Genomic DNA, 26,537 nt, shown 5'->3' with positions numbered 1-26,537 from the left:
ACAACCAAGTCAATTATTTTACAATGTATTCAATGGTAGTTATTAGCTTGAATGAACAACTCTGTGCTTCACTTTTTCCAGTGTACACAAGCTCTAGTTGGATAACCCCAAGATCGCAAGGTCTTTTAAAAGATAGAGTCTCTGAAAACATTTCTTAAAAATATAGTCAGTGCTTTCAGCAAAGTTGAGCTGACGTCCAGGAATGACCCAAGGTATTTAATATTTGCCTCAGTTTCAACAGGTCTGAAACCATTTTCAGGTCTTTTTTATGTCATTTAATCATTTCTACTTCCTTAAGAAAATAAAAAATGAATAAATAATAAAGACTTTGTGCTATTCTGATGTAGTAATGTAATTATATTAGTTGTGCTACCACCCTCACGCCACTAGACGCAGTAGCAGGCCCGAAAAGATGCGACTAAGGAGCAGATTTAGAAGTACACAGAAAGCTACAGAATTTGTTAAAAACTGTGGACTGCGCTGAAGTAAATAAAAGGGAGAAGTTCAAATACATGCCGAGAGTACAACTCCTCCCTAAAGGGGAAGATATATCACATATTTCAAAAGAAAATAAAAACTGGGAGATCGTGGCTAATATAGGAAATGGCGCCCCCTTCACTTCCGGAGTGCAATGGTACCATTTCCAAATAAGGTATGAGACTGACAGTGGTCCGTCCCCGATCTTTCTGTTTGCTGCAGCGAAATCCTTTTCAACTTCTCCGTCACTCCTCTTCTTCTTTTTCCTTTTCTTCTTCTTTTATCAAAGTTAGCAAGTGGCGTTTTGGTGTACCTTACTGCCACTTACTGGAATGGAGTTTGAATCGGGATGCTAAAGTATTACACAGAATTGTAAACTACATAAAAATAAAATAAAGAAAAATAAAAGAAAGGTAGATATGCTTCAAAACATCCGTCAGCTCCGGTGTGTGTCGGTTCCTGCTAGCTTGAACAGGCAGCCATGTTGATTAATTTGAAAACTGCTGCCCCCTAGTGACTGGAGGCTTGATTATCAGTCAAGAATGAGTAACTGAAGTTCAGCTTAACAACACAGTGTCTTCAGTAGGAGGCTTTTTTCAGAGCCACTGAATTGCAGATTGCTACAAGAGATCCTTTCTGCCCATTAGCACCTATAACAACTTATAATATGAGTTGCAACATCAATTTCCCTGTGGCATCAATAAAGCATTAATAATTGGAATTTTAATTTAAATAATTATCAAAACATTTATGAAATACGTGTAGTTACAAATTTATTTCATCATTATATAAATAATTAATTAAAAACTGATTTATTTGTTTTTTGTAGTACTTTTCTCTAAGTGATATAGATCAATGCATTAGCCTTTTCTTGTGGCTGAGATGTGCTGTCTGGAAGGTTGTATCTACAATTTCATAAGAGGTAGCTGCAGCAATTTCAAGTTGCATCACATTAATATTTCAAAATCAACATTCTGTTTCAATCCCAATTGATGAACAAGGTGTCTATGAAAAATGTAATAATTATTGATAGTTTTTTACATCCCAAATGGGACTGGATCAGCTTTGTTCAATGTCTTAGCGTCGTGATTAGAGTTTTATTCTTTATCAAATTAAACAGGGTGAATGCTCTCTTGGTGGTAATGCAAGTAACAACCAGTAGGGGGCGAAAGATGCAACCAAACACCAGAGCATCTACTGCGAAACTTAAAACAGGAAACGCGGCTAGAGTCAGGAAGCTCGGCGTCACTTCGAGCAGGACTGATCAGAGTCGACAACATCCGAGCCAGCACAATGAAGACCTGATCGGAATTAAAAAGAAAAGGTTTATATGGTCAAATGTCAACCATGTTGGCCTTGGTTCGCCTCTGCCTTCTGTTTGTGTGCCTTACGGGCAGCGCAGGTGAGTCTGTTTTTATGCTAACATTTGTCTGCTAACCTCATTCGGACCGATTGCAAGTTTCTTAATAACTATTTTTAATCATCTGTATATGTTTATCGTGATCATTTTAGCAAGCCGAATGATTGATAGCTGCTTTATTTTGAATTTGCTTTATTAAATTCTGCTATTGTTTGCACGGAGGTGATTTGATTATTTGCTAAAGGTTAAAATTGATCTGGTTAAAACGGAGTCTGGCATGTAAAGTTAAAGGAAAGAGAAAGTGTTTTTGTTCAATGACGCTGCTGAATTCCTTCAATGTAATTACATTAAATGGGAGCTGTTTTTCTTTGTTTGTTCATACTCTAACATCACACTCATATCCAAGTATTATTAGCAAAAAACGAATTATTTGGGCTAAACCCAAATGCAAAAGCTCGATTGTAAATGCGCATTCCTTGCGTATTATATAATTCAAATTATGTTGTAAACTTACAGTGGATACACCCATAGTCAATAATGGTCAAATTTATGGCCTGGTAAATTTGACGTAGACAGGAAGTTTCTGAACTGATCTGAGAGTTTTTCTCGAACCATCTCAGGTTAGATAAGGTCATGGTTCTGATTCTTCTTTCTCTGAATTTCTTTCTCAAATGAAAACAACTGGAGTTTGAACGACATGGATATTTTTCTGGTTAATAATAAGAAAACAAAGCAGCTGATGGCTGATCTTTTTTAATATATACATCTCGCCTGCTTTTAAAGAAAACATTTTCTTCTTGTGATGCAGATCTTGAAGGTGACTCCACGTGGCTTCACCTTTAATGTCTCCATCCCCCCTCTGGCTTCTTGATTGACTGTACTGTCACATGCCACACATATACTGTCTGCACATTAACTGGAAATGTAACAACATGAAAGTTTAATATCATAACTGGCTGATGAATACATTGAAAGGAACATTATTTACACAATTTTGGTTAAATGAAGCATAGAAACAACATTTTTAGATGGAAATAAATATTAAACTTAATTATATGTGGAATTTGGGGTATTTTCTGTGTCTGTTTTGAGACCTGGTGTGTATGTATAAGAACTGCTTATTTTGGCAGAAATTGGCACAGTATTTTACTATTTTGATAGTAATCAATCAGTCAACTTTATTGTCAATTCCTCTTACATGTCCAGACATACAAGGAAATCAAAATGACGTTTCTCACTATCCCACAGTGATACAAGACAGGGCGTTACTAACATTGAGTAACAATAAAAGACGCAGTCTAACTAAAATTATCCTAAACAATTAATAAATAGATGTACAATAACTAGACATATAGCGTAAAAAGTTTTACAACTGAGAATGTATATGTATATATATAAGTATATGGAGATATACAGATAAAAAAAAGTGGCAGAAGTGCAGAGTTTAATTGCCGAATTTGCCCTCTATGTTAGGAGGAAGGGCAGTTCTGCAAGGTTCTGGGTTTTCTTCTTCTTCAGAACCTTGCACAACTGCCCTTCCTCCTAACATAGAGGGCAAATTCGGCATTTAAAATTCTAGTGAAATAAGTATAAGACTCTTATTTATGCAACGCATTTAAGCATAAAATTATGCTTCAACTGTTAAGATTTTAAGAAATCGTCTAAAAACTGTGTCGCAGCATTAATTTTGTTTTTAGGGTTTTTCCAAGCAGTGATAAACAAATTTGGCTTATAATAAAACATTGTTTGCAAACTGAGGGCACATTTTTCCCAACAGCCACGCCGTTGTTTTCTAGCAAAAGAGAGGATACTGTAAGCTCTGTTAACCAACTTTTAAAGAGGTTATGTAAAGTTCAGAATGCTTCATATTTTCCTGGAGGATTTTATCTTCTTCCTCAGTTTATCTGATGCATTGAAGCGTTTAATAAAGTGGCTGCTTGTTAAAGTGGTTTCAACTCTTTACTGAAATAGAAACATGAAAATCTCATAACAACAACCTGTGGGAAAGTTTTAATTGCGAAACATCACAGTTGCTCCTGTGTCTCATAGAAAGTATCGGGCTGACTGGGGCTTTCATTTGGTTTTAGAGAGAACAGAGTCAGATATGATGGCACCCACCAACCTATCTGCTGCTACACACTGCCAATCATCTGGCTGAAAAAATACTTCTGCATCTTTTTCATGTTTGTAGAAATTATCTGGTCAATAAAACTCCTAAAAATCAATGTATTAGAACTAAAGGAGCGCTCTTATTAAGTGAATGCTCATGTCAAACTACGGTTGTTTAGTTGTTTTTGAATAAAAGCAGTTACATTATGCGATACAATTTAGTTTTAAATCCGTGTGAATATCCTAAGAAACGAGCATTTGTTAAAAACAAACCTGTTCTTTCTGTAGAATACTACTATGGACAAAAAAGTCCTCAAATAGTTCAAAACATTGCATTGAATTGTGTTTTGTTGTCTTAAGGCTGCAACGTTTGCTGAAAAATCAAAATTCAGCTCCAGAATACTTTATTTATCCGAAAATTAAATGTTGTTGGCACAGATTTTTATTTCTTTATTTTTTATGCATTCATGTTTTGCAGACATTGTTCTTTATGTAAGATTCATAAACCCATATTACAGGAGTTGTAATAATATTTTGAGATTTTTATGAATATAAACAATACTCAAGTATTTGAAAATATTAGAGATATAGTAATTTCTTTTTTGTGGGACTGGGGAGGAAATATTTGCTTCCTTGTCAGGTCCTCTTGGGACTCCATGTTGCTATTAACCGAAAGTAAAAAGTTATGAGCAGAAAAGGCCCCAATTATCACGGTGATTATTACAATCGCTCATCACTGTTATTATCATTCCTCATTGGTTATTAGCCGAAGCTGTTTAGTTGGAAGATGGTTGCTCATAATTTTTGTATCGTCCTGATTCGTTGACGGCCTGATAAACGAGCCAAGATTTCGTTGGAATGACTCTGAATGTTCCTGCGACTGAGTTGCAGCTCATTGAACGCCCTGAAAATGGAATATTTTCCCAGAAACAATGACTGGAGCTAAAGGAAAACCCCAGTCGCTTCAAATCCGAGAACAACAGCAGGTTTTCCTCACAATGGTTCTCCTGGACGAGGAACTCACACCACAGAGAAACTCCTACAAGCTTAGAGAGGCGGGAGCCACCAAACTCAAATTCAACAAAAAATATTATGAATAATAGAAGCATGAAACTGAATAAAGGAAGTGAGGGGTTTTTTTTCTTGTCATCCATCTTCTCTCGAATCTTTGGATGTTATTGAAGAAAGAGGAACAAGTTCCTCCACAGATTAGTTGCTCAGATGGTTTTACAGCTGGTAAGAAATAAAACCACTAGACTGGGAAAACTGGTGTGAGCTTAAGAAAAAATCAGAACCACATGTGGGTTTTGTAAATTAGGGAAACAGATGAAATAAAGTGCGACATGGTTGTGTGAGGTCCTCGGCGAGACAGAACAAAAACAGGAAGTGCTTTTATAGTACGAATCTTTGCTTGTTGTTGTGCCGACAGACTCCTTCAGGGTTTGGTTGGTACGTGAGATTGTGCAATGTCTTTCAAAATGAGTCAATTCCTCACATGACTGCTGCTGAGGTTTCGGCTTGTAAATCATAGAAAGGCGTTCATCCTTTCAGGGATGTCAGACTTCTTTTATGACTAAAAAAAGAAACATCCCAGAATAATTTTACACAGAACAAGAGTCCAGAACGGTTTGTCATCAACATCTGGGTGAACGCACAACGTCTCGTGCTGCTCAGCTCTACCAGTAACAACACGGTGGGGAAGCAACATGATAGAAATGAGGTTTTAGTGCATCCGGTCCCGTTTTGTGACCTTTAGATCAGATTATTTGCAGAACCCAGAGAGTCTGAATCACTTTAACAAGCATTTAAACAATCTTAAAGTGTTCAGATGTTTAAGTCATGACACATAACTTTCCCTGCAGGGTAATAAGTGTTTGTGGCGAGCATGGTTATTGATTTCATGATGGAGGATAACTGTACATAAACAACATGGGGTGGGAGATAAGTAATAAAAATTGAATTTTTATTACATATCTTATTTTTCAGATTTTAATCTCTTTTTTTCTGGCTTTTTATTTTTTTAAAAGTAATTACAAATGAAAGAAAACAGTTTCAAATAGTGACTTTAATTTCAATCATCCCTTTTCTGAATTGTACAACAAAGGATGTGATAATTCTTGTTTAGTTATGAGAATGTAGTCATAATAGTAGCAGAATCAAGATGCAATTTCAACAGAAGAACGCCTTTTAAAAATCACATTTTGGACGTTTTTGTACTTCCAGTTGGTTTTCTACTGCTTCTTAAAACAACAGAAACACTTTTTAAAAAACATACAGCCGTTTTCTGACAATAAATTAATGTTTTTAAAACCTTCCAAATGTAATGTCACAAATCAGCAGGCACTGCCCGTTACCTAGAAACCCCACCCGTTATCTAGAAACCCCACCCGTTATCTAGAAACCTCACCCGTTACCTAGAAACCTCAGGCAAGCCCAGTTTATCACCTAGCAACCCTAGCAGAGCTTCAGTATGTTTGATCAACTGGTTCTACCGTTTAATTCATCAAGCTGTTTATTGCTTTGCGTGACATGCTTACTTAGCACTTAAGCATTGAAGTTTCTTATTTCCACTTTTCTGGGTTCAGACAATCAGCAGAAACGAAAGTAAATGCAGCTGCTTTGCTAACGTCGGCCAATAGTGTGAAAAGTAGCAATGCATCTTATTTCAGCTTCCTAAGCTGCATTTTTTTCCCAGTTATTTCAAATATACTATATGGAAAAAAAAAGAAAATAATTTAGAGTAACGTTCCACAGAAAATCTACAAATACTGAAGAGTAAATAGTCGGAGTTTGTAGTATTTTAGTGTTTCTGGAGTTGCTGGACTGAATGCTTAAGTCCAGCAAATGATCTCATTTAATTTAATTACTTTTTTTTTCATTCACAGAATAGTTCATGTAACATCTAAAAGAAATCATGAATGGAAAGGAGCAAAAAGAAGCATAAACTTATATATTAACACTTATTCCCATTGAAAACAAAATGTAAAATTAAAATTCAACTTAGAAAACTCTTTCAAACATTTCAAATAGACAATAACACATCAGCTTATTCAGATTAATATGTTTCTGTTGCAGCTGAAGCAGAGCTGACCCCTCCTGATGACCTCTTCATGTTGACCTTAAACACCAACTACACTCTGGCCTGGGACTGGGACCAGAGCGCTGCCGGATCCGACTCCGCCACCTTCACTGTGCAATACGCCGGGTAAATCATTTACATCTCCACTGAAACTATAAACCTGATATATCTGATGAAGGGAAAAACGAAACATTGTAAACACTTCACTCCTTTAGAAGATGCTTCACCTTTGATAAATTTAGTTTTTTTCCCAAGTATTAATGATTCATAGAGTTCAAATCTGCTCTAAAATCTAACTCTGTCTTTCTGAGGACTTCTGCTGCTAGCTAGTGCTTTAAAATGTTCAGCAATTTAATCCAAACCCACCTGACAAGTTAAATTAACTCATCGCATTACTTCTTCCTCAAAGTTCTGCATTAGAGACAAACAGCAGAAATTATGGAAGATCGGTGCTGCCATAATTTAGAATAAATACAAGAATAAATAAATGACTCAAAAAATTTACAGGATCGAAAAGCAGAATATGATTTTATTTCTGTGCTTTTATGCATATTTTTTAATTTAATCTGATAGTTTTTAGTCATCCTTTTTTTCTTGAATTTTATTTTTTTCTTTTGTTTATTACAAACTTTTTTTTTTCTTCCATTTTTATTACCACCCAAATACGACTTTTGATTTTTTTTGGCTTTAGCCATTATTTTAGGAAGGTGATGATATATTTGAAATTTGTTTACAAATGATTTTACTGCTTTTCTTTTATAAACTCTGGTATATTTTCTACTGTTGTATTTATTTATTTATTTATTTTTAACCAAACAGATTTGTCTGAGCCTGTTTTTTTCAAATTATTTCAATCTTCCACCAGCCAAAATATGGGAAAAATCACAACTTAAAGTCTGGAAAATACTTTATTAAATAAATCTCTATGTTTTATTATTTTATTGCGTTTAAAGACACTAATTTATTTAGTCAAGCTGCTATCTGGAAATATAATTTTTAATGAGTAATTTATTTATTTCTACATTTATTTTTTACTATGACAGGATTGGTCCTCCATAAGAGGCTTTTTTTTTTTTTTGGTAAATAATTTTTAAGTAAAAAGCGTGTTTTCTGAGCTGTTCATTAACATAACCTTCTGTAGGGCAAAACAAACCTACCAATAATCAATAAGTGTTTATGGTGGAAATCAGCTTTAGGATGAAGGGAGTATTTTATGGGGTTTTTTTTCTAATTTTTTCAGGAATCACAGTCTGAAGAAGAGGAACCCAAAGTGGACCACGGTGTGTGCAGAGACCTCTGGGAGGTCATGTGACCTCACGAGGTCAGGACTGAACTACCTGGGCCTTTATGTGGTCCGCGTCCAGACCAACCTGAACGGACGTCACTCAGTGTGGAAATCGCTACAGTTCTCTCCCGATAAAGACGGTAAGAAAAAAAGTTCAAATCATCACTCCTCCACCAGAACTTGAACCAGGTGAAGCTAAAGTTGCCACTTTAGGAGTTCTGGGTCAACATATTTACAGACAATGGAAGTTTTTTTATTGTCTTAAATGCAAAATATTAATATATTTTGTTCAGTTTTGGCCTAAATACTGAATGTATTGTTCTTTCAGCACATGGCCTTTTGAGTCTGTATACTGCAGTTAATGATTCATCAATTATGAAATTTGTGAAAGTTATTCTAATAGTCGATTAATCACGATTAATCGTTTCAGTCCTTGTATTCAGACACACTCGTCTCTGCTCCAGAAAGTCAGGATTTTGTTCTCTTTTAACTCTTCATCTTGTGTTTGTCTTTCCTCCACCAGCTGTTCTTGGACCTCCGTCTGAAGTTCGGCTTGGTGTGTCTGGAAGAACTCTGGATATTTTCATCACCGACCCCCAGAACAGCTCCAACAGCTCCATGAAGGAGCACCTTAATAAGCTGTCCTATGATATTGTTTACTGGGAACAGCCTGAAGATGGGAAGGTAGGTTAACTTGATGTTTTTCTAAATCCCTCACTTTTTCTCTCTGTTCTCTGAATTTATCAGAGAACAAACCAGAAACTTCAGCCACCGTCTAAAAACAGTCACTCAAAACCCACACAACTGAGCTTTGTTTCTGCACAATGTTGGTTTTCTTCACTCGTGCTGCGGAAACTTTGCACAGGTGCTTCCTGCATTATATGAAAGACGACAGACACCAAGTGGGGCAATCACTTCCTGTAGGCATGTAGGTTATTTACGATTTGCATCGTTTCCTTGTATGCAAACTTGAAACGTCTGGGTGGCACAGCACGTCAAAAAACAAGTTCAGACCCGCATATAAGTAATATTACCTGATGATACTGGCCTTTACGAGCTCTCCTGCCGCACTGCAGAGACTAGAAACGATTAGTCGGAATAATTGTGATTAATCGATTATTGAAATAATTTAATTCAGCTAATTTAGTAACTGATTAATAGTTAACTGTCGTATTCAGACTCTGAAAGGCAATTTGTTGAAAAGAAAAGAACATATCCTGTGCAGTAATTTAGTCAAACCTGTACAAAAAATACAAACATGTTGCATTTAGGATGAAAACATCTTTATCTGTAAATATGTTTTAGCCAAAACTTGTCAAGTTGTGCAGTTTTGGCTTCACCTGGTTCAGATTTACAAAAGGAATATTTCTACAAATGATCAATGTTCATTTAAAAACAACAACAACTATTAATTCAATTATTTACTTGCATTTTTAATGTATTTCTAATATTACATGTATTACATGTAACTTAAGTAGTTAAGTTTCCTCTTTGTAGTTGAATTCCAAAAAAATAAGCTTTTGTTAATATTCTCATTTATTGAGATATTTCTTCTCTCCTTTATGTTCATCATTGTCTTCAGAAAAAAAATGTCTCCAGATTCTGTTTTAAATGTGATTGTTTTAAGTTTTGCCGCGTTTTGTCGTTATTAATTAATTCTCCGTGTGATTTTCAGAGTTTGATGCCGGAGACGACATCCACCGTGGCCAACGTGGTGACCCTGTCCAGCATCAAACCCTGGACCCAGTACTGCATGCAGATCCGATCCCGCGACGACTTCTACAACAAAACCAGCACATTCACGGCGCCTCTCTGTGCCCAGACCGAAGGTAACCGAATTAAATGTGCTATTTTCTCTTTAATCTTTTATTTAATCTTTTCTCGCTTTCTGTGAAGAAATTGGAAATTAGTGAAAATGTTATCAAAAAGTGGCTTCGGTGAGTTGCACGACGGCTATAAAAAGATTTTAACTGCGACAATATAGTCATAATATTAGCAGAGTAAAAACGCAACAACTTTGCCACAGAAACATCTTAAAGTTATGAGGAAAAAAGGTTTTGTTTCGAATGTTACAATGTTTGTGTGTTTGATTTTTTTCCTTTATTTTTGTCAAAAAATGGTCTTAGAAGAAAGTTGAAATTGTCTCTGTAAGACAATTTTTTAAAAATTTGATTAATCGTCAAAATAATAAATGACTAAAATAACCATCATAGAAAGATAAATGAGGTCTGGATGAATCGTAGAAGGAAGTACACAGCAAAAACACGAAATCTTACAAATATTTTTGGTCTAGTTTTTAGTGGAAATATTTTAGTACACTCAAAATAAAAAAAACTAACTTACAAGTAACTTTTCAGCAAGATAAAGGAGCTTGTTTTAAGTCAATAATTCCTTAATATTGATGAAAACGTAATAGTTCCACTGGCAGATTATTTCACTTCTAACAAGACATTTTACCATGTTTGTAAGCGAAATAATCTGCCAGTGAAATTAGTGTTTTTTTATTGAGGAATTATTAAAACAAGCTCATAAATGTTGCTGAAAAGCTGCTTGTAAGATAGTTTTGTCTTATTTGAAGTTTACTAAGATATTTGAGCTAACTAGACAAGGTCAGAGCATAAAGAGCGATTGCTTTAAGTTGTTTGTGTTTGTTGCATCAGGAGTTGTACCTTGGTGGAAGATCTTCATGTACTTCCTGCTGTCGCTGGTGAGCTGCTTCCTGATGGTGCTGCTCTTCCTCTACGGAGGCCATCACTGTTTCCAGATATGCAAAGCAACTTTCCTTCCTAATGAGAAGCTGCCCTCCTACATTAAACAGGTACTGCCTTCGTTTCCCACAGCAGGACATGTTTTACTGTCTTCCTAAAACGGCAGATTTATGTATTTCTCCTCTTCCTGTATCTTCTTCCTCCAGCATGAGGGTGACTACCCACGCCTCATCGTCTCTGACTACGAGTCGGACCTGTGCGATCCTGTGATCGTCTGCTCAGAGTCAGCCATCCTGGTGATTAATCCAGCTGTGGACTCTGCAGCGCCCCCAGCTGGCCTGGACCAGGACAGAAGGTCATTTGGTGTTCATTTAGCTAATTTTCTCTTGAGTTCTTCAGGGGGAATTAAAAATATCCACATTAAAATCGGGGCTGAAACGATTAATCGTGATTAATTGATTATTTACATAAGTGTCAACTATTAAGTAGTTGGTTAATTGTTAATTGGAGTTCACAGACTCAAAAAAGGCAACACATTCAGAGGAGCAATTAACCCAAAACTTTACAATAATGTGAACATTTTGCATTTAAGATAAAAAAAAAACTTTTCTTTGTTTGTAAATCTGTTCTACCTAGAACTCCTCAAGTGACATTTTGGCTTCTTCAGCCTTTAAGCAACTTTTGCTGTCCAGTTATTAATCTGAAATTTAATCAACATATTTGTAGACAGTATTTTTTTTAGCTGCAGTTTCATTCTTTGCTACAAATGATCAAATGTTTAAGGGACTAGAGGATATTTGTTATCGCATTTCAGGAACTAACATTTTATTTTCTTATTTTAAAAACAATTAGAATTAGATGCTTATTTTTTTCATTTAACATATTTCTAATATTGTGTAAAAAAACAAAAAAGGCTTAAGTGGCTAATTAAAAAATCTGCAGAACGTGATGATTTTTAAACGATTAATCTATTGAATAATTGATTACTAAAATAATTGTTAGATGCAATTAAAATATCGGGGATTTTTTGTGGTGTCACGTAAATAATTTCACATTTTCCACCTGCAATGTGACCTTTGACTTACTCATGAGACATAATAAAATACCTTTATGTCTATTTTACCAAAAAATTATACCAAAAAAATAAAATACCTTTATTTTCTCCCTAAAAATGTAAAGTTTGTCATGACATTAGTGAACATTATGTGACTATAAAGTTTCAAAAAGCTCTTAAATCATTTTGTTTTTCTCTGTAACTGGTTGTGTGTCGACTTTTCTGTTTTAACTGAATATGTCTCTGTGCGCAGCAGCAGGCACAGCCGCCAGAACAGCAGCAGCAGCGGAGATTCTGGAGTTTATTCTGCAGGAGGAAACTCCGGTGGCCTGCAGCCCAAGGTCGCCTCGACCTTCACAGACGTGAATCCCGGTTTCGACTCCGAGAAGCTGAACATGCTGAGCATGAACTCAGAGTTTAAAGTTTTTCCCGCCGTCCCAGACGAGGGAGTCGTAGACATGGAGGTCTGAAGAACGAGAGGCTCGTTTTCCACCTGTAGGGGGAGCTGTTCGCTCAGAAACTGAAAAAACCTGATGGTGACACATGCTGGTTCTGGTTCTGGTTCCACAGGAAGGACTGTTGATGTTGCTGTTTTAATCGTCATCTGTTGTAAATCATGTTGAACTGAAACGATGTGGCATCTTTTTTTTTTTTTACTTTGTGTCATCTTGTTGTTGTTAACTGTCATTGTTGGTGTGCTGCAGCATTTATTAATAAGCATTAATTTTGAATATTGATTGATTAATGAAACAGGATATAATAAATTTAGTGCTTCAAACTGGCTTACGGCAAACATTTTATGAAGTTGTGTTAGATTGTCCATGTGTGAGCTGCTTCTGTACTTTCTAATAAACCTATTCCGGTCCATGTGTTTGACTCGGCCACCCATTGTATGGCGGCCTGTCAGGGTCATCATAGATAGGAAAAAAAATAAATAAAATTATGGCAAAAAACAAGGAAAGTTTCAGATTAATCTCATCAATTTCCAGGAAAAAAAGCATGAAAAGTAAAAAAAATAATTTTAGAAAAAAACTCAAATTCTGTGATTAATCCAAGACATTTTCTTTAAAAAAAAAAAACCTGAATATTTCTAAGTTTGAACAATCTTAAAATGTGCTTAAAAAAAACAAAACAACAACTTAGAAATTTGAGTTTGAAAAGTCAAACATTTGTGACAAAAATTTCAAATTTCTTTTAGGAAAATTTCTAAGATGTCAAAATTAAGCAAATGTTTGAAAATTTCTTTTTCTGTAGAAAGTTTCTGAAATTAATCTCATAATCAGATTTTTTTTCTCACAAATTTTTGACTTCAAGCTTTTTTATATATATAAAATCTAATGAATTTTGCCAGAATTTTAAAATGATCTACAATGGACATATTACATCCTGGTACTGGGGGGTTTCATGGTTTAGTTGCCAGTTTTATTCAAAATAAAGACTTTATATTGTGACATAGCAGAATGATTGGTTACATTAAAATATAAAATGCATCAGGAGGCCAAGAGGAAAAGCAAACAGGAGAATTATTGAAGTTCTGAAAGAGGACAGGAAGCAAGAGGTTGCAGAGAATTGGACTAAATGGAGACGTGGTTCGCCATGGCGATCCCTTGAGGAGAAGGAAAAAAAATCTGTTTTTAAATAAATTTAAAATTGTACAGGTCAAACATGGTATTTTATTAAATTTAAGATAATTTTAGAACACTCTAGTCCAGGTATTAGTTGTCCAAACAGTGTGGTGGAAGAAATGGACCCAAACATCAGTCGATTTTAGACATAAAACTTTGGGTCTTCATTGCAGAACGATTCAGTCCAGCTTTGATCTTTTAAATTTATTCATGTTTTAAACATAAATAAACGATCAAAGGAGGCTGTACTCAAGTAAGAGTAGCTCTGCTTCAACATATTAATGCTAAAATAAAAGTAAAAAATAGTAATAAAAAATATTTGGTATTGATCAAAACATCAATCATATAATATTTAAAAATTATATCATAACAGAGACTAAAATATAAAATTATGTGAACATTTTTGTACTTTAGATTTATATAAATAACATAATTGCAAAATAAAAAAAAAATAAGGCAAAATAAACTTTTGATTAAAACTGGCTTGTTCATTCTTGATAAAGTCAAAGTAAGAAGTACAGCGTCGTAAAAAGAAAATACTCTAAAAGGAAATGTAACTTAATATTACCGAACTCTGGTCACGATTCTTTAGAAAAACTGTGAAATATAATATCCGTAACGTTTTGGAAGCGGAAGTTACGCAAGTGAGTAGAGGTCTTCTTAATAGTTTTTTTTCTTCATTGAAATACCTTAAGAAGACGAAATTTATAGAAAGATATATCGATATATATTTTTTATTTTTATTTAATTTTGTTTGTTCGTTTTGGGTTTGTGTGGTACACTGTACATGTAGCATCCCGGTCCACACTGCGCTCCAGTAGGTGGCGGTAATGCGCATCATTAAAAGGGGCAGAAGAAGAAACTCGTCGATGAGGTCACGTGACTGCATTTCCCGTATTTCCGTGGTGGAGAAATGTTTTATGGAAACGTTGGTAAATATGGACCATTGGAGACGGTTACGTCCTTCGACTGATCTTTTTCATCCGAACTTCTTTATCCTGGTTCTGTTCTGCGTAGTTCGGCCCGCAGCAGGTGAGTTTAACGGAAAGCCGCGAATGTTTCGTTTTCTCGGACCTCCTTCTATCCTGGGTCAACTCTTTGGTTCGGCCTGATTCTGTCGGTTCGGGTTCAGTTAATTAACTCAGACTTGAAACATTTCCTCTTTTATCATTAAACATGGTCCGGATATTCGTGTTTGAGTCAGTAGAACTGTTCGGATTCGGGAGGGAAGTTTCTCAACGAGGCCGCTGAAAAAAAGGGAAGAGGCCTCCGAGGATTTCTACTGGTTTACCTTTTATTAAAGCTTTTCTGGGTCCGAACCTGCTGTCAGAACTTTAGCTGTGGTGTTGACTTTTATCTAAAACACGAAACAAACTCTACTTTTGTTGTTGATTCCGGAATAAATTGGAGAAGTGAAACAAAAGACGAAGTCCAGTTTTCATCTTAAAAAGGTTTTCCTTTCGGCGTATCAAACAGTTTGGAAGTGTTTTAAAGTAAAAGTAATAATAAAACCAAAGATGGCATAAAATCCAGAAAAAATATAAATTAAGAATAAATATCTGGAAAGAACAAAATATACGTTATTGGTGCCCAAAGGGAAATACCAGGATTAAGGTATAATCCAGGTAAATACAGGATTAAATAACAACAAAAAGTCCACGTGAAGCAACGATTAAGTCAGAATTACGTTCCAGGATACATTTAAAGTAAAAATCCAGATATAAGAAAAGATAAAATCATAAAATTTTCTGTAAAAGGCAGAATTGAAATCAAGATACTGTCAGAATAAAATAGAAATAAAATCCAGGTAAAATCATGATGTAATTAGAAAAAAAGACAAGATTAAAATCTGGATAACGGTCATGATATAAACAGGAGACATTTAAGAAATAATTCAGGTAAAGAAAGGATAAAAATCCTGAACCAAACCAGGAACAGAAGAATTAAATCAAAGTAAAAGCAGAACAAAACAGAGATAATTTCAGGATTAAGTCGTTGCCAGATCAAAGCTGGACAAAATCTGAATGATGTTGCGATAATTTCTGAATATAATCAGGATGCAAAAAAGATATATTCCAGGTAAAGCCAAGATGAAATGACAACAAATCCAGAATGAGGTAAGGCAATAAACAGCATTAAAATCCAGGTTAAATCAGGATAAAATCTTAATATAATAGAGTAAAATGAAGGATTAAGAAAAGCCAGAATAAGATCCATAAAAGCCAGGAGAAACATGGGCTAAAATCTGGATATTTTATTCATGGTTTTGATTCAAGTTTTGACAATTGGATGTTTATTTTCTTCAGGTGCGTTCAAGACGCCATCGCCGATCGACGTTGTGATCGACCAGTCAATGCTGAAGTGGAACTCAACAGCGAGTGACGTGACGTTTACTGCCGAGTTTCACGAGTGAGTTCTGCTAATGTCGGGTGACGCCAATTAAAATCAGGAACAAAGTCTGGATAAGAATCCAGAAAATTTTTTTCTGTAAAATCAGGACAAAATGGAGCTGAAATCTGGATAAAATCCAGATTTGTTTTTCCATTTTGACAATGGAAAGTTTTATTTCAGTTAAAGTTGTCAGTTTATGGAATAATTTTGACAGTGAGATTAAACAAGGTAAATCTCTTTTTGTTTTTAAAAGAAAATTATTATGATGAAGCAAAATGGCATTGAATAAGCTGATGTTTTGATGTGTATTTTTTATTTCTTGTGTATTAGAAATATGTTTTTAGCTGTCTTCTGAGTTGAATAACTAGTTTTATTTTATGTGAACATTATACATTTATACTTTCGGTTCCTTTTCATTCATGATTTCTTTTAGTTGTTACATGAACTGTTCATATTATTGAATGAATTAAATAAATTAATTAATTATTTAATTAATTAGTTTAATTAAATAAAACTCAGAGAAACAGGAATAGATCAATTATGAAATCAATTGAATAATCGAGACAAAATCAGAGGGAAAATGAAGATTAACTTGCAGGAAAAATAAGGATAAAATAAAGTACAAGTTTTAAATCAATAGAGAACTAAAGGAAATGAGAAGTAGTTGTATATTTTAGAATCTCAATTATTAGATTTAGATAAAAAAAAATGTATTTCATAGATGCATCCCAGGTGTATTTCATAACATTTTAGATAATTTGGTCTTTTTTTGTCCTCAGCTTTGAGTCTGATTGGACGCCCATAGAGACGTGCATAGAGACGCGCTTCACTTCCTGTGATTTGAGTTCGGAGGAAAGTGACAGATGCATTCGGCGTCGTGTTGCAGCTTGGAGAAACGGGGTTGAGTCTGAGCCTGTGGAGGCCTGCAGCAGAGACGGTAATAACCCAGATGTTTGCATCTGTTCGCTTAAACTTTGATCACCTGGAATTTTCCAGTCATTCTTTAAAACTATTCTTTCTGCATGGAGTAAATATGCAACATAAATCTACTGTAGTTTTTTCCTTCTTGTCATACTTAAATGTTTCAGATCATTAAACATAACCTAAGTAGATAAAAAATTGTTTTCAAGGGATGTTTTTATTTGACAATGAAGAAATGTATCCACACCAACATGGCTGCGAGCATTTAGTATAACTGGTAATAGCATGAGTCTTTCTCATCACCGATGAGGAGTTTTCTTTGCAGATTTGTTTTATTTCTGCCAAATCAGAGGGTTTTCAAGCATAACCAGCATTTAAAAAATCAAATTTAAAGCTACAATATGTCACTTTTATTAAACTGTTTTTTTTAACATATTTATTAAAATGACTGCAGAATATGAGACAGATAATCTGTGAAAAGACTGATCCAGTTCCCCTTTTAGCTACTACTGCCATCTGAATGATGCACCCTGACCAAAAACAACCAATCAGAGCCAAGAGGAGAGTCCTAGCGCTGTCAATAAACCTCATGTGCTTGCTTCTAAATATGCTAATGGTGGAGAAACAACTTACCATTAAGGGAAAACCGTTTATCCACGTAATCGGTGGCTATGCTAACCAGCCATAGAGTTTACAACAAGCTCTGCTATCAGGAAGAAACTTTAGGGATGAGCAACACCACATGGCGGGTGATTGACAGCACTCAGACCCTCCTCCTGGCTCTGATTGGTTGTTTTTAGTTAGCCCTGGGAAAGTCAGATGAGCTCAATTCTTTTCACAGATTGTCTCTCATTCCACTGTCATGACATAGTGACAGTTTCAATGAATATATATAAAAATATTGTTTATAAAAGTTACAATCTGCAGCTTTAAGCCACAACTTTAAGGAGTAGATGATGGATGGTAGATTTTGGCCTTATTTTATTAGGATCAAATGCACAAAATGGCAAAGAAAAAAAAAATCTGAGGACTCAACCTTGAGGTACACCACAACTCAGCCGAAGAAATAATGTACATAATAAAAATAGTACATAAACATTGGTTGGAGAGATACAAGTAATAAACTCTTTTATTACTGTTCAGAACTGGAAGAAATTCAGAAGGATACCAAGAGGGTCAACGACCTGACGCACATCTAAAAAAAAGAAAAACTAGTTTCTCTGCTTTAAGCTGTGGTTAACCTCCCGACCAGCTTGGTTCGCACTTTGTGAGAGGTGTGAAAATCTTCAAAACACTCAAAGTGATGGATCTATTTCGTAACTAAGCTGTTATGACTGAGTTAAGGTTCAGTGTGGGGCCAAACCAGCTGGAAGATCCATGAGTCTAGAGAATGTCACGATAACTTTATAATTTCTGTTGAACATTTAAGATTGATTGACCTTAACGGACTGAATCCAACCATTATTCCCGTCTCTTCCAGGCCATGCGTGCTCTCCGAACTTCACTCTGACCGCAGCGCCCGAATCCCTCACAGTCAATCTGAAGAGAAACCACAATCTGCATAAGGAGAATGCAGACAACCTGAAATATTGGATCTACTTTTGGAAAAAAGGAGCGCAACTGAAGGTGAAGAGTGAAATGTTTATTTGTTTAATTCGCCAGATGTTCTCATTAACTCAACTACTAACTCTGCTTTTCTTTTCTTTCTTTTTTTCCCCAGAATCACAGAGTCACCTTGTCCTCAGAGTTAATCGATGGTTTGGAAGTGGGTGAGACGTACTGTGTGATGGTGCAGTTTGCTCTTCATTGGAAAGAATACGGTCCACCCAGCTGTATGCAGTGTGAAACCATCCCTAGCTCCAGTAAGCCTCCAGATGTTTTCTGCCCCATTTTAACTTCTCACTAACTGAAATTAACTGGATAAAGTCATGTATTTCCTGTAGGATGCAACCCAGGGTAATTGAAGATGATTATGGAGGACCACAAGGGTCGGTGTTGTCCTATTTATTAAAAAGGGCCTGTTTTCTCCTCAGGTGGATCAAAACGGGCACAGATCATCGTCATCTGCTCCATCGTTTTGACGATCGTTTTTGTAGTTGTTTTCGCCTACGTCCGCCTCTTCAAATCCAAGAAAATCAAAGAGATCCTCCGACCTCCGTACACGATCCCAACGGTGAAAACCCGCTTCGTTTTTCCAACATTAAGTTAGACATCAGTTTGTTTTCTTCATATGATCCAGATTTGTGGTCTTTATATCTATTTTTCTTTTTCACTCATAATAACAGGACAGAAACAGTAAAGCATTTTAGTGTCGGACTGAACTGCCTAGTCACTGGTTGCTATGGTGATTCCCTCCTTTTTTGAGGAGGTTAAGCCTCGAACAAACGGTCACTTTGTGAAAACTTTCGGTTTCCTTGGGTTCTTGAACCAGAAATGGTAGAACCCTCTCATGGCCCGACATGTGAATTTTTATGTGTCTGCACAGTGTGTGACGTTGTAGGTATGAGAGGTCGAAAAGACACTTTACCCAACAGGAAGTTGGGTAAAGTGTCGTTGGTTTTTACCTTTGTATGATCCAGATTTGTGGTCTCGCTTTTTTTTTCTTTTTCACTCATAAAAATGTATGTAATTTTTTGTCCCACAGAAAACAGATCCATTGTCTTTTTGCAAAATTTTATATTTATCTTTATTTTACTATTTTAGAATAGAAATAAAATTACAATTCTTTAAAAATGACAACAAATGTTTTATTGTTGGTATTTATATAAAATCATAAGTTGTCTTTTTCCACTCTGACTGATCCATCATCTTCTGTCCTCCAGACTTTCAGAGAGCCGCTTCCGGGGCGCAACTGCCCGTTCGTGGCCGTGAGTCTCTCTGAGGAACATTACGACGTTGTTTCCGGTTTAACTCCAAATCAGCCCAGAGGAGTCTGACCTTCACTTCCTGCCGTGACTGAAAACTTTACAAATCTTCTTCTTTCATGGAGGAGCGCTCTTAACTAGGTCCTGGCAGGTGAAACTGTTCTGGTCCGGAAAATGGAGGAGGTTCTGTTAAAAACAGGCCTCAACCAGCAGCTCTTTTCACTTTTTAATGTTGATATTTCTGTTAAATACTGAAGATTAGCTGGACTGCGGCTTCCCCAGGTTCATCAGCAGATGGATCAAAGGTGGGTACAAGAGCCAGAAACCGTACCAAAGTAAGAGTAGCACTGCTTAAAAATATTTTTACTCAAGTAAAAGTAAAAAGTAGCCATCCAAGAAATGACTCAAGTAAGAGTAAATCAGTATTTAATAAAAAGGCTACTAAGTAACTGATCAGAATATCTGATTTAATATTTGGAAATGGAGGAATCAGTTAAAACGTATAAAAACTACATTCTAATTCTGAAATTTTAAGGACTTGGATAAAAAGATTAAGTAAAAAATAAATTTAAGCAGATGAAACATTTTACAAAATATATTTTTCTGTTTAAAACTACTTCTAAAAGTACATTTTTCTAGTTACTACCCACCCGTGATCCTGACAGAAATCCTCACCAGTTAAAGTCCAGTCAACCCAGTAAGAATCTAATCAACTCTTTGATTTTTATATTTATAAAATTAAGTAGCTTTTTCCCTCTGAATGTGAGTCGGACCGGACCGTTAACGGTTCTTTGTTTTTACTCTGTAGTTTTAATGTTTTTGGATAATAGCTGTGCATGCTAACAGTTTTATTAGCCACAGAGAAATCACTGATCAAAAGGATCCATGAATCTCGCCACTTTCACCCATTTTCCTGCTCATTTTCCTGTTACGGAGTTAATAGCTGCATGCTTTTAGTTTGAAAGGCAGCGACCCGGAAGTAGGGCGCTCTCGGGACGTTTGACCTTCTTTTGTGTCTTTATTTTACCAGAACAGTTCCTACAATCAAAACAAAAAGGAAATAATCTTTGTCCCAGTAATATCTGTGGTCCTGGCTGCCTGATGACTTCCTCTTCCAGTGGACTAAGATGGAGGTTACTGGGATGAGGAGGATTAGATCCTCACGTGCCATCAAATCCGCAAAAAAAGTCGGATTCAACAATGGGAAACCTGGATTTATATTCAGCAGCCAGAATGGGTTGAACTGTCTTCTCCACTGGATCAATAACGTTTGTACGAATCTGTGTTTATCTTTGTGATTTTATTTTATTTTTTTGCACAGGACTTTATTCTTCTGCTCATCGTGGTGCCTAACAAACTGAAATGAGACAATTAATTCTGTATTCTTGTCTGCAACTGGACCCAGGATCATTACAGTGCAGATTTCTTTTTGTTTATATTTTTCATTTAAAAAAATGAAATGTGGTGAAAAAAATCAACAGTTTTCTGATGTTTTTGTTGTAGTTGGAAAGATAAGTCAAATGTTTTTTATTGAAAACAATCAAAATCTGAACTGGAAATATTCCAGTGTAAGAATTGATTTTTATTTATATTAAGTCCCATTTTATATACATCCACCAAACTATTCAGCAAAAGGGAGTTTTATCTAAACTGGATGAAAACATTAAAATTAATCCTGAAGTTTAATCTCCTTAAGTGGTTCTTTTTTATTTTGAACATATTCATGCCTATGCAAATTTGAGGGTTTCCATCCAGCTGCATTCCATTGTCAAAAGTTAGCAGACATGAATCCTAAAAAGCTCATTCACCAGATGAAACTTTCTAATTTTCAGTTTTAAAAATTACTTGGAGAAAAAGTTTAAATCCTAAAAGTTTACAGTTTAAAAAAATCTGCAGAGATTAAGGAGCCGCTTCAGTCTGACAGCTCAAGTCGGCAGCAGTAAAGGACTGGTTGGGATTGATTTACAGTTTTTGCTTATTTATTAATTTGTTTTGTAAGTATGTTTACATGTAATATTTTTTTATCAACAATATCCATATGATTTTCTTCTAACTTTTTATTAATTTATTTTTAAGATTGAAATGTCATTTATTTGAATTGTTTATCTTTTTTAATTCTTTCACTTCTATTTATTACAACTTTTTCATTTATTTTATATGTTTTTAGTTATTACATATTTAAGTTGCTTTTTCTTAGATTTGTATAATGTTGTGTTCTTTTAATTGCGGTATATTTTATTTTATCTTTTAGCAGTATATTTCTTAATAGTAGTATTTAGCTTTTTGTTTTAACGTAATTTATTAGATTTTCTTTTTGTCTAGATTAAACGATAGTTATTTTTATTTCATAGGCAGGACAGTTTAGATTAATCTCATTTTCCTGTTTAAAGCCCTTGTAGTTACACTATCGACCAGCAGGGGGCGGAAGCGCCGCTTGCGGCTGTTTCACCAACCATAAACAAACCGAAAGGAAGATGACTCGGAGAAGCAGGAACACCCGTATTTGATTTGAAGTAATCAGAGTATATTTCAGGGTAATCGGGGTAAATAAAGGTGAGTAGTAGTTTATTAAGCTGCATGTTGACATTATGAAGCAGATTGTCTCTCCGACATACCAAACGTTTGATTTTAAAACCAATTAAAAAGCTCTAATAATGGATTTAAGTGTGTCAATATTCATTTTTTTAAAAATGAGTAGCGCTTTCTATTGCTGAAATGTAAAGAAGGATTTTTGTAAACTGAAACTAAACCCTGACTGAGAGCCGCTTCATTTAGGCTGAAATCTGATTTTAGTCATTTACTGTAAAATAATAAATTCATTATTTTATTATTACTTTTATTATTTATTGTAGCTCCTCTTCAATTTCAGAGACAGAATAATAGAAATTAAGAAGGTAAATTAAACCGCTCAGTGTCTTCATGCATATGTTCAGAGCCTCGGTTTCCTGGAGGAGCTGCAGGAAGAAAACTCGGACCGAGCCAAAGAGACGGATCGACGGTGGGAGGAAAACCCTGCGGATGATGGCGGGCTTCCTGGATAACTTCCGCTGGCCGGAGTGTGACCGGTTTGACTGGGGAGAGCGGAGGAACGCTGTGGCCTCGGTGGTGGCTGGATTCCTGGTTAGCGGCACCCGGATGGGTTTTAAACTGGACAACAGTTTATTGGTTTCATGGCTTCCTGCTTCTGAGCGGAGTTTCTGTTTTTCTGCAGTTCTTCACCGGCTGGTGGATCATGATCGATGCTGCAGTCATGTACCCATCTCAGGAAATGATGAACCATTCATTCCACACATGTGGAGTCTTTTCCACCATCGCTTTCTTCATGTGAGGAACAAAATGACTGTTGGATGGTTGGATGAAACCATGAGTGGATGGATGGAGGAAACCATGGTTTTATGACCATGGATGGATGAAACCATGAATGGTTGGATGAGTGGATGGATGGATTCTTTTAAAAATACATTAATTAGTAATTTACACAGAAATCTGTTTCTTTATTAGTTTTCTGTCTGAATAAGAAGAATAAAAACAAACAGACATGGTTTGTTCATCCATGATTGGATGGATGAGACCATAATGTCATGGATGAGTGAATGGATGGATGGTTGGATGACCTCACTAGTAGCATTAACCCATTGCCACTGTTGTCCCAGTAAAACCAGTATCAGAGCGTTCTGTCGTGTTTAGTAATGGCCGCCGCTGTTCCTGTCTGTTCCAGGATCAACGCCGTTTCCAACGGCCAGGTGAGAGGAGACGCGTACAGTGAGGGCTGCTTTGGGCGGACAGGTGAGCTATTTGAGCCTTGGTTCTGATGGGTTCTGGTTCTGATCACTGGGGAAGTTAAAGCTGCCATCAGTTTTTGGTATCGTCCCTCTAAACCTGATGTGTTTCTGGAACTCCAGGCGCTCGTCTCTGGCTCTTCATCGGCTTCATGATGATGTTTGGGTCGTTCATCGGCTCCATCTGGATCCTGTTCGGAGCGTACGTCATGCCAAGTAAGTTTCCTTCCATCTCTTCCATGTTTGTTTGTTGTTATTTTTCTTATTCAGACAGAAAACTAATAAAGAAACGGGTTTCTGTGTAAATTACCAATTAATGTTTAAAAAAAAAAACCCGGTTCAAACCATGTTTAAGAGTTGAAGAGAAAAAAACATCGCAACATAAATTAACTCACTGTGTGAGAGCCGTTTTTTTTCTAAACCTTAACATTAGGGTATCCAGTATACAAGAATCTTTCAACAATAATATGTCTGAAAATAATAAAAAACTTTGTGACGTTCCCTTTTTCTCAGAGAAAGATGTTGCTCCGGGTCTGGCCGTGTTCTTTCAGAACACCTTCATCTTCTTCAGGTGAGTAAAACCTGGAACTAAAACGTAAAGTCAAGCGGCTCCTGGTTTTTGTTGCGTCATTAAGCAGCTTAATGACCTGAAGCTAGAAATAGTTACTGTTTGAACTGTTGCGGATGAGAAAACACAGAGATAGAAATAAGGTGCAGGACGTTGAGGTGGCCTAGAGAAGTCAACAAAATTAAAAGCTACAACACAGCAAAAAGTTTAAACTACAGCAAAAGCAACAGCAGAAGTTAAGCATAACTTGCTATGTTATGCTAACAAGTTTGTAAGCTTTCCTTTTAGCATGACTTTTATTTAGAATAAGTTCAGTTTAAGCAGAACTTTGGTTTTAACATAATTTCTGCTTTAGCATAGAATTCTGATTTAGCATAAATTCCATTTTAGGATAAACTCCATTTTAAAAAACTGGAATAATGTTTATGCATTATTCCAGTTTTTGCATAACTTTTTGTTTTAGCATAAATTCTGTCGTGTATTTTTGCCTATTGTTGACCCTTCTGGGCCACCGTACTGAGATGCTTGAATAACCAATAACAGTGTTTCTCTGCAGCTCTCTGATCTACAAGTTCGGCCGCACAGAAAACCTTTGGGGTTAACCGGCGAGCCGTCCTGCTATCTTCACCTTTTACTTTTTTCATCTGACTTTGTCACCGCTGCGTCTTTATATATGTCCCCGCTCCTGAAATACAAGCATGTTTTTAATACTTTTTTAAATGAGAATTAGAGTTTAATGCCTCACATGTTGACATTAGATATCAAAAGAGATAATTTTAGTGTTTTACAAAGTTTTAAGGAGCGACTTTCAGGCTGATTTTTCTATATTTTAAAGGGAAACAGAAGGAGAACAGAGGAGTTCAGAATTATTTCTGTGGTTCTCCTGAGGAAATCTGGAAGCTGCTCTTTATCGTCACTTTGGGGGTAATTTATTAACTTTGAAGCCACTGGAACATTTTTAATTGTAGCTGTAATTAAAGTATTACATTTATTTTTTCAGTTTCTGTTGTTTTATTTATGTTAATTTTATTTAACATGTAAATATTTAGATTTTTGTACTCATAAAGCATCTGCCTGCTGCTGTAGAGACTTTAGTTTTTATTTTTATTTAAATGAACGGGTTCAGTGAATGCTAAGGTAACAGCATTTATCTCTGTTCTCTTCCAATATTACAATAGAAATGTGTTTTTGTTGTTTTTAATGATCTTGTATCTTCCTGTATTGTTTTTTTAAGCTGGATATGTTTGTTTTTATTAATCCTGTTGCTTAAAGAAGCAGATGAGTCAGTGTTCATAAGAGGAGGTTGATCATTAAAGGGTTATTCTGGAAAATTAACAGCTTGTTCTGTCTTTTTCAAATAAATATGGAACATTTTTTATTTATCTTTGTTTAAATGTTTTACCAAATACATCCCACTGATTTACAATCCAAAGATGCAGACATGAACACAAAGTAAAAATAAAAACAGATCGATGTAAAAAAAGTAAAAGGATGAAATAAAGACTAATTTCCATCTGATTGCCGTGATTAGAAAATATCAGCTGTCTGTTCTTGCGCTTCTCTTCCACTGGGGGCAGCATGGAGCTCCAGCTCCACGCCAATAACTGGACGTCCTGCACCAAAGCAGGAAATCAGCTGATTACCTGTAAAGCTACAGTAAGCGAAGGTGAGGTCACTTCCTGTCAGGAAAGTCAGGTTTTCATTTACACGTTTTTAATTTAACTACTTTTATTTTACGCAGTAAAAACAAAAGGATAAATTTTAGGAAAAAAAAGGATAAACAAAGCAGCAAATGTTTGTTTCAACAACCAGCTAAGTGCTTTTTGTTGTGATTTTCTGATGACGATTTACTTGAAATAATAAAAAAATGTACATGTTGATAAATAAATCTAATACTTTTACCTTGAAATAAACAGTTTCTTTGCCTTTTTTAAAGAAAATGTTGGAAGCTAGACCATTACAGATAAAAACAATGTTTTGGAAGTAAATCTGAATTAATTTAAAGCTAATTCAATTATGTGGGTCCATTATGCAACCTTCTGACGGTTCTGAACAAAATTAGTAGCCGGGGTGTTTACAGTGCGTTGCAGGGGCCATTTACAGCCCATCAGAATACATTTATACAGCCCTCAACCAGGATTCATGAGTGGCATAAAATATGAATTGTTCACTTTAAAAACGAAAATAAGTCAAAGTCGTTTTTTCAATTTGAATAAAAATAATAAAAATTTTGTGTTTAAATGTACTTCTGATTTTTGATGGTGCGGTTGGCCCCAACTTTTGTTTATTAATGTTTTTCAGTTGAACTGAGATTTCG

At 35.5% G+C, this 26,537-nt stretch overlaps 3 protein-coding genes across 4 annotated transcripts; all 3 read left to right on the top strand.

The window, feature by feature from the left end:
- Positions 1-1,692: 1,692 nt before the first annotated feature.
- Positions 1,693-12,948, top strand: LOC114148631 (interferon alpha/beta receptor 1b-like). Of its 2 annotated transcripts, none has more exons than XM_028024040.1 (8): positions 1,693-1,879; positions 7,022-7,151; positions 8,266-8,450; positions 8,834-8,994; positions 9,986-10,139; positions 10,971-11,128; positions 11,225-11,373; positions 12,329-12,948. In XM_028024040.1, exons 1-8 carry the CDS (start codon positions 1,816-1,818, stop codon positions 12,540-12,542), a joined length of 1,215 nt encoding a protein of 404 aa, XP_027879841.1. In that variant the 5' UTR covers positions 1,693-1,815; the 3' UTR covers positions 12,543-12,948. The 2 variants fall into 2 exon arrangements, with proteins under 2 accessions (XP_027879841.1, XP_027879840.1); XM_028024039.1 differs by having other exon boundaries at positions 12,326-12,948.
- A 1,588-nt stretch (positions 12,949-14,536) lies between these two features.
- Positions 14,537-21,351, top strand: LOC114148637 (tissue factor-like). The gene is made up of 7 exons (XM_028024045.1): positions 14,537-14,729; positions 16,004-16,106; positions 16,868-17,025; positions 18,490-18,635; positions 18,730-18,871; positions 19,043-19,182; positions 19,832-21,351. The coding sequence occupies exons 1-7, from the start codon at positions 14,567-14,569 to the stop codon at positions 19,943-19,945; spliced, it is 966 nt and encodes a 321-aa protein (XP_027879846.1). The 5' UTR covers positions 14,537-14,566; the 3' UTR covers positions 19,946-21,351.
- A 909-nt stretch (positions 21,352-22,260) lies between these two features.
- Positions 22,261-25,596, top strand: LOC114147457 (transmembrane protein 50B). The gene is made up of 7 exons (XM_028021890.1): positions 22,261-22,426; positions 22,807-22,993; positions 23,085-23,197; positions 23,592-23,659; positions 23,776-23,868; positions 24,166-24,223; positions 24,777-25,596. The coding sequence occupies exons 2-7, from the start codon at positions 22,892-22,894 to the stop codon at positions 24,820-24,822; spliced, it is 480 nt and encodes a 159-aa protein (XP_027877691.1). The 5' UTR covers positions 22,261-22,426; positions 22,807-22,891; the 3' UTR covers positions 24,823-25,596.
- The last annotated feature ends 941 nt before the right edge of the window (positions 25,597-26,537 follow it).

Source organism: Xiphophorus couchianus, chromosome 7 (genome assembly GCF_001444195.1).
Source record: "Xiphophorus couchianus chromosome 7, X_couchianus-1.0, whole genome shotgun sequence".
Lineage (NCBI taxonomy): Eukaryota > Metazoa > Chordata > Actinopteri > Cyprinodontiformes > Poeciliidae > Xiphophorus > Xiphophorus couchianus.
The sequence above is the reverse complement of the archived record's forward strand: the minus strand, read 5'-3'. Positions and strand labels throughout refer to the sequence as shown.